Here is a 9,019-nt window from a genome sequence, read left to right as displayed (position 1 = left end):
TTTGTAATGGAGAACATTCGTACATTTTCATAAATATTTTTATTATTCTTTTGCAACAGAATGATTTAAAAAAGTATTAGCGTCAATTAATTATAATGTAAAATCATATTTTACAGTTTTTAAGTCAATTGCAAAGCTATCTTTTATATATATTTGTAACTTTTTTATTTGAAGTTTATTAATATCTGTATATATATATATATATATCATTTTTGAATAAATTTGTGTTAAATTGTTTATATTTACCCAGACAAAATACATTCAAAAAGGAGACATAAGACATCTTAGATGTCTTGAGGATATCCATACAGAAATGGTACACGCAGACAAATATCTTGATTTCAGGATATCTTATGCCCATATTTTGAGCATATTGTTCTCTATGACATTATGTATTGATATCTTTTATTTTTTTTTTAATTTATATGTATTATATGAGGGCAAATAAACCTAAAGTAGGTAAACACCTATATATGACATTGATGTTGACTATTGAATTAACTGAATATTTTTACAACTTCAGTGCAACATCGCCAGCAGTTCTCTTATAATTCATATAACATTTTACATGTCAATTGTGTTTATGTAAATTTTGTGTTAATACACACCGTTAGTGATTTGCACACAATCTCTGTTTACATGTTCTTTATCAAAAGATCTCTTTTGGCGCACCGTGCGTGAGCTCGTTTAACTCATGTTTACGTGACAAAAGTCAGTCGAGCAATTATGATTAAATCCTTCAAATGATGACGCCAACTGCGATGTTGCGAGATAACATTTTGAGCGTGTTTTATGTTTTAATTAGTTTGCTAGAAACTAATTAATTGCTTCACGCTTATATGTTCAAGTCGCTCGTTCGTCTAATTTGATCGCATGAGATGTGTGATGCTGAGTTTTAATTGAATCTTTTGCTCATTTAATCAATCAGACTTCGGAATCATTTAAATTTCTAAAATTGGTTTCGGCAAAGTGGCGAATGAATGGTCAGTATTTATAGCAGAGTGAGAAGATTAAAACCACTTTGCAATTATTGTTCACTGACGCAAATTTCATTTTACAAAAACTAAAAAGAGCTGAAAGGAGATTTTGTTAATTACTTTGGCCATGGAATTTACAAAAAAAATTATCACGACATTTTTGCACAGTGAATTTGTCTAATGATGATTGTCCGTAAATTTCTTCGCAGATCTTCGTGACAAATGTTATCGTAATGTTTCCTTCATTGGCAATGACATCATAGCAATTAATTAGCTATTTAATATCTATCTTCACGAATAAATACATTTTACTCTTTTAGTAACATTTATTCTCTTCTATTTTTCTTCGGCCCTATAACTATGCTAGTCTTGTTAGAGCTAAAAATAAAGAGATCGCCGCTTCTACATAGCAATCGAGACGACGACGCGACGTCCGGCATGCAGGCTGAGCACGCCTCTGGACAATGACTTTGTTCCGTTTCCCACCTACCCAGATTCAATTAGCTTACTAATTGAGTTCATTATATACATTCAATGAGCCGCGAAAATGAAGCTGTGTTGCTCAATGTATGGATGACTCTTGTTCTAATCTGTGAGAAGAATTGCTTCAAGTTTTATACATGATGATTATACGTTGTCATATTAAAATCTTTAATTTATTGAAATTTTGATTAAGTAGAATATTTGTAAGTGTATTGAATAAAAAAAAACGATCTTTTTGGATATTATAAAACTATTGTTAATAATTAGTCTTATTTATCTCGCACTATCAAAATAAAATCTGAAATTAGATTTCTACTTCAATATAAGTACGATTATCTGCAGACTTATCATATAATAAAATAAACTATATATTTAGAATAATTTTTATTAATAGTTTACATTAAAGAATTTCTTATTTAAATATTATAGGTAACTTTTAGATTTTTTTGATGCATTAAAACCTTGATTAAAATGCATTTTTTTTTTTATTAGCTTCATTTAACGTTAACATATGTCTTTGATGCATATTATAACAAATTTACTAAGAAACTGTGTGTTAAGATTAAATATAGAAAAAGAGACTTTCTACATAATAATATATTTAATAATAATTGTTTTCAAGTCTATATCGTAATTAATATTTTTGTACAGAAATAATCAGATTGTATATATGTACACATATATCTTCGATTTAAAATTTCTCTATATATATATATTCCTATGCACCGTTGTTTATGTAAGCATCCCAAGGATGTATGAGACAATATGATGTTTTTACGAATAGCTCTCGAAGTTTTTTAGGTTCTTTGAAGTGCATTGCAATCTTTGGTTGTATTTGCCTCATTACTTATTCATATTTTATGCGTTAGAACAAAGAATAAACATGATTATTGTTATTAAATCTACATTTGCAATGCACATAGCTGTATTTTACAAATTACTTGCTACAATTAAATGCCTAATTCATATGATATAAATTACTGATTAAATTTTAGACGTGATAACTGTCTTTACATAGAATATCATAAGTGCAAATATGTATATAAATTATGAAATTTAAAATTTCTCATAACATAATTATAAATATTTTTTGATTAGGTTTATTTAATTATATTATTTACTACTATTAGTTAACAAATTTTGAATTTGTTTGCCGAATTTGAATTTATTGGTTCAGATAAACATTTTCGTATCTATAAAAAGATAAGGGATTGTTTAAAATAATAATAATCGATCTGTACTTTTCAGTACGTGATAAACGTAATAAACTTGAATAATGTGTGTTTGTGAGAATTATTTTTGATATTAATTATCTGTTATAATTAGCTGTATGAGAAGAGACATAAGAAATTGTACAATCAGATATTTTGGTACATTTGTACGCTGTGCGTGTGGGCGTGTCTAATTGTGAAAACAGAGAACAGTTCCACGAATAACCATTGCTTTCTTCAGACTTCCTGATGATGATTCCTTGTCCTTGACCTTGACGTATATTCATCTTACGGCAAAATTACGCGGATTAAATGTTAGTATGAATAAAAGTGTTATTAGTAATAAAAATTAATATAACAATATACGCGCTGTTACTTGCGTGACATATTTTTGATATAATTTTTAAAATTTTATATTATATATTATTAATTATTATATATTATTAATTTTATATTATATAATAATAAGCTTATATCAACGTACAAAGAAAATAGTAACACAATATTTAACGTAAAGTTATAGTATGTTTTTTTTTATGCGTGATGTATAAAGCTTACTGTTATGTACTGTTATACACATACATATACAAGTTTCAGTTTATATGTTCAGTTTACGCACTTAATGTAACGTAATGCGTTACAGATGTTCTTGTACAGAGTTTTACATACGCATCGTCACCTTAGCTTGAAGAACTTTTTGTCGCTAGATGTTCGTTTGGTGCTGCTTTGCAAACATTTGTTTGTTTATCGTGAAATCATCGATGTAATTTACATTGCTGCTCTTACATATCCGAACTGCCAGACAGAGAATCTTCTTCTTTATCTTAGCGTTTCTAGCTAGTCTTGTTTAAAGAATGTACTTAGAATCAAAACAGAAACTCATTTAGCTCTACACATTCATTCGTGCACGTCTTTCGTCGCACCCGAGATCGTTCTCCTTGAGATGTAATTCATGCAGCGGTGCATTTATCTATGCAAGCGCATGCGGAGCGGCGCCGTACCGTGTATTGGAATAATGCATTTCTCGCATCATCGACCAGCAATGTTCCCCACTTTGTTCATGACCTACGTTACCAGGGAAGTTTTTGATTTATGTCGTAGCATGCTCGTTAACTGATTATCGATCACGCGAGAAAGTATTGCTCGTTGTTGTATGACAAAAGTATAAAAATATTGAATATCGTAGAGAAAATTTATGGCTTGTATCTATGAATAATTAGACAAATATTGAAATATTAATAGATATTGGAATTAAATATTAAATATCATAATAAATGTATTAAATATACAATGCATATAATTGATAATTGAGAGTTAACGAATTGTATTCTGTTCAACAATTTTAATAAATGAAGATTCATTTTTACGAAACTAAATATTTGATTCTATTTAATAAAATGTATGATTGCAAAGTGTTGCAAAAGCAATTATTCGGCGTATATTAATGTTTTAACTAAAACTTTTAAAAATTATTATTATATTAGTTAGTTTGCTGATTTGTAAGTTATTTCAATTTACATTCATCACATTTCAGTACACGGAAACGAGGAATTACGTTAGCAATCGTTTGGCTTGAGAGAACTTTTATCGAATTACTTTAAAAAATCTCTGCACAGTACCTACTGAACAACTTTATCTTACAAGTCGATGCAGGTGCATAGCGCCGCCAGTTCCGGGCAGGTTTAGTCGAGTTTGGTTAGTTCAGGTGGTCGAATGGTAGCGCGCACACCTTTTTGGTGTGCAAGTATAATTTTTTCACAATTCTATTCTAGCTTCACGAATCTGACAGAATATTAATATTTGTACGATTGGCGCTATAACAACATCGTTATTGCGTGACGCACATTAAATCTTTCGAACATTCTCTTGATATTATAGAATTAAAAAATATATTTAATTTTGATTTTAAATATAATTTGCTCCTTAAAGCACAATAAATATGAATAAAGTATAAATTATTTAATATCCGATTTTCGCACGAGGTGTCAATAATAATAAAAAAAATAACGAATACGAGAAAGAGACGTACATTCTTAGGAATGGATGACCACGAGATTCAATCCACGGTGGAGTCTATACTCGGGCCTGGTGTCAAGGTCGTGGACTGCGAGAAAAAGTCCTGCGTGAGAGAAGAGGAAGTTCTACTGATAAATGGTGTACCGATCCCCCTCGAGGGACCAGACGGAGTTGCTATACGAGAAGCCATGATAACCGGCCAGGTCCCACCGTGCGATCTTCTCAACCAGATTCTTGTCAAGGCTGGAATTCTAAGGTAGCATTGTGGATCTTTTCCTATTGTGCATATTGTATTTACTCATATTGTATATCTCATATATTTACTCGTATTTTTCCTTCCTTCGGTCGAATATACGAGAATTATCGTATATGAAAATATTGGTTATTATAATTTTATGTTATTAATATAAATGACAATTTTACTGTTTGACATGTATTTTTTATTTATTTGAGTTAGCTTAGAGACTATATTTTATTACTATACTTAAGTGGACGGTATATAATACGATTTTGTATTATTTTAATTATATATTTTGATGTAAACATTTACTGTGATTTGTTCCTCGCAAATTCATATTATATTCGAAGTGCACATTTCGTATAAAATCCACACTGCTATCTTGTAAATTGACGTGGTTGACGTCTAAAGGGCCCCAGTGCGACTCGAGACATCCTTAAGCGTAAAATCGTCTATTGTGACGAAGGAAGAGGTCACCGTCGCTCGTGGCGGTAAAGTTGTTGACGAGAGAAGTCGCGAGACCAAGGAGAACAATTATTATGCGTCGTCGACCAGTGAAATATGGGAGCCGGTGGGAATCATCCATCGACCGAGAAACATTAAGCCATTCGACAGCTCCGACGACTCCAGGCCAAACTCGAACGCCAGTTCCGACCAAGGTTACACGACTAGCAGCAATCATGTCCTCAGAGAGCGAGGCGGTGCCTCCACTGCGGGATGTCCTATCTGCGAGGACAACGATCCTGAATGCACCAAGAGATGTCTTGGAGGGCTCACTGGTCTCGGAAAACAAAAGGTTTCTAGTGTTCGGACAACTACATCAGTGGTAAGCTAATTCTATCAAATTTTAAAATCAGCATTCATTTTCAATGAACATGAGAAAAATTCAACATTTGTGCCATTATCTCAATAATATACACAAAGATAGTTTGTAGAAATACTCTTATTGTTTTAGTGAAGTTATGATTAAATGACACTTTCTTAAAAAGTTTTTGATTAAATTTTAAATTTAATGTTCAACGAGATGCGATTATTTGTGAATTTGCGAAGTGATTAACTGCAAGGTTGATAAACTGAATTATGCATCTCTCTTGCCTAATTTGGCAGATTCTTGGAGAGTAAGTAAGTGGAAATAGAAAACAGCTCTTTTAAAACAGGTTACCACTTAAGTTGCCATATAAGTAGATATAGCTTAAGCTATGATAGTCATTTTTATGTCTTTCTCTATTGTATTGTTTTTCTCTATTCTATTGTTTCGCTGGTTAAAAAGTTAATGTATTTGCATTAAAATTGTTATACATATATCAAATTTTTCACTTTTAATAATTCTTGACTTTCATTTATATAAACTTTTTATTCAATATGTATTTACTTAATGGCTTTTCTTAAAAGCATATAATTTCCCGATCGCGTACAAGAATACGTGGCAAAACGTAATTTTAAAGTAATAACCTCCATGCTACGAAAAAGTCAATGCACTCACTTGTCATCCAAGATACGTACGTAGTGCGACAGGATCTTAACGACCCAAGTTTTTCCCTTGTCGTCAAAGTGCAGAGGTGACTTGATGATGGGTAAGAGGTATCTGGCTAGCAAAAAGATAAGCTAGCTCGCATCTTAACGTTATCCCCGTCAATAAAACACCATGATTATGGGCATTTATATCTCATGATTCTGATAAATCTTGTTATCTACAAGCGCAAACACAAAAAAATTGATAATAACATTTTCCACCTCGTTTAACACTTATTAAGCAGAATACGACATCGCGTACTATTTCATAAATTTATTATTTCATAAAAATATAAAAAAATAATTATAATTTTAAATATAATTTTAAACTCCAAATGAATATAAATCATCTAAACAATTAAAGACTAAAGAACTCGAGTTGCAGATTTATTGTGCTGATACTAAAAATGCTCTTTAAATTTCAATCGTTTCGATCATTTTATTATGATCCTCTTCAGTGGTGTACATAACTTCACAATTTGAATACATGGCAATTACAATTATTAGTTTATCATTATATCATTTTGTTTAATAGTTCAATTTTGTGAAATAGTTCCTTGTTCAAATCATAGATATTATGTGATTTTTAGAATATACAGTGGAAATTTTTTTTTATGTTATTTTATAGTTCTTTTAAATTAGTTCGTAATTTCGTTTAATAAGAATTATTCCGAATAATGAAATATATTGAAATAATTACGCTTATAAATAATTATATGACATTTATATAAATAATTATATGAAATTTATATAAATATTTATATGAAGATTTATATGAAGATTGCATGAAATTATTTAATTTTTAAATATTTTTCTTCAAAAGAGATTATATCTTTTTTAATTTTCATCATAGTTTATGTACATGTATTATAAAGACGATTGAAAAGACGAATGATAAACTATTCTATTCTATATTAAACAAAGAATATCTTAAGCTCAAACATTCTATTTTATGTTTATTATGTTTATATTTGTTATTATGTTTATATTCTATTTATTATGTTTTGAAATAATTTTTCGGTTTTTTTTATATATATTTGTACATATTCACTGAAAAGTATTTGTGTACTGTAGTCGAATAGTTGCATGTATGTGGTAATATATCGGGATGTACGGCTAAGAATTCTATCTGCCGCACCTTTTTAATTTACATAGAATTGATTTCTCTATTCCCTTTTATACTTTCTTAGGTAACGCTATGTACATACGCGTATTATTTATAGACTAATACTCTTAAAGTTATTCTTATTAAAAAAATATACTTCGTAAATTTTAAAATAAAAAGATTAAGTTAAATTTTATGTCAAATTTTAATATTTAATATTTAATGAAGCTAATTATCTAAAAAATTAATTGTTACTATTTTGCTTTTTATTTATATATCTTCTATTTCTTCATTCGGTAAGTAATCTATAAGCAGAAATTCTTGTGTACAGAAATCTACTTTACCATCTACAGCTATATTGAACTGCTGCAGATGGTATTGTACCGACTACTGATAGAATATTATTCACATCGATTATATCTGTCTCTTCTTTATCTTCTATGAATACGTTAGAAATTATATTTTTGATAGTTGTTAAATATGGAATTATTTTTATTTACGTCCAAAAATTAAAATTTTTTTCACTCTTTATAAGAGTGAAAGAATATTTATGAGCGAAGAAACCTGACATGTTTCATCTAAACTTTTTTTAGAGTAAAATATTATATCTGTTTTATTTTAATTATTATAAATGGAGGAAAACCCCTTCCTTTTCTATTGAGACAAGCGCCTAATATGAGATAGCAGCATTTCTGCTAAACTAATAAACACTATCTATTGATTCCACCATGAATTTATTGCTCTGGGATTGAAAACTTTAGTAGAAAATTTATTATTAGATCATGCCTGTAATTATTGTAAAACAAGATTTTAGAATTTGGATTTCTTCAAGTTTCATTGAGATGAGCTTTTAAATCTTGTTTATTATTTAATAAATAAATATTTGGCAAATTCTTTAGTGATAGAATAAAGTCGTACTAATAGAAAAATACGAGATATGTTGAATTGTTTAATTACAAAAGTTAGGAGGCGTAGAAACCATAATATGAGATATCCAGGATATTTTTAATATGAAATAACCCATGCTCCTATGTTATACAAAATCGTTGATAAAGTATAAATGTTATTGTACAATAATAAAAAGACAACCGGAATGAACGTTGAGTGCCTATTTCTGCGATGTTTGATTTCAACTATCTGAAGATGAGTTCTGGGTACAATCTATTGCATGCTCACGCTGGTTGTGTTTGTTTGTATTTTAGAAACATTAAATAAAGTTTTTAATTGCAATACTGATATACTTTTTAATTATCGATTTCTCGGGGCATCTCATATTAGGAGCACAATTTCTTGACTTTACGATTTGCTCATTTTTTACATTTCTTTAATTAAAAAAAAATGGTATTTGAATTAAATTTTATATAATGTTATTTTAAAGCTTATTAAATTCTTTTCAAAATGACCTATTATTTTTTTAAATTCTGCCTATAGACTTCTAGCATTTACCCAAAATGAATTCATAATAGAGGTTTTTCCT

At 29.3% G+C, this 9,019-nt stretch overlaps 1 protein-coding gene across 1 annotated transcript in view; it reads left to right on the top strand.

Moving 5' to 3' along the window:
* LOC108687463 overlaps positions 1–9,019 on the top strand; it is an 87,322-nt gene that overhangs the window by 44,895 nt on the left and 33,408 nt on the right. The window contains exons 2-3 of the mRNA XM_018193229.1: positions 4,709–4,943; positions 5,337–5,751. Of these exons, the coding sequence (XP_018048718.1) occupies positions 4,711–4,943; positions 5,337–5,751 (648 nt within the window). The 5' untranslated portion in view covers positions 4,709–4,710. The remainder of the gene's footprint in view (positions 1–4,708; positions 4,944–5,336; positions 5,752–9,019) is intronic.

The sequence above is a fragment of the Atta colombica genome, unplaced genomic scaffold (genome assembly GCF_001594045.1).
Source record: "Atta colombica isolate Treedump-2 unplaced genomic scaffold, Acol1.0 scaffold207, whole genome shotgun sequence".
In the NCBI taxonomy this organism is placed as follows: domain Eukaryota; kingdom Metazoa; phylum Arthropoda; class Insecta; order Hymenoptera; family Formicidae; genus Atta; species Atta colombica.
This window is presented reverse-complemented; position numbering and strand designations above follow the sequence as displayed.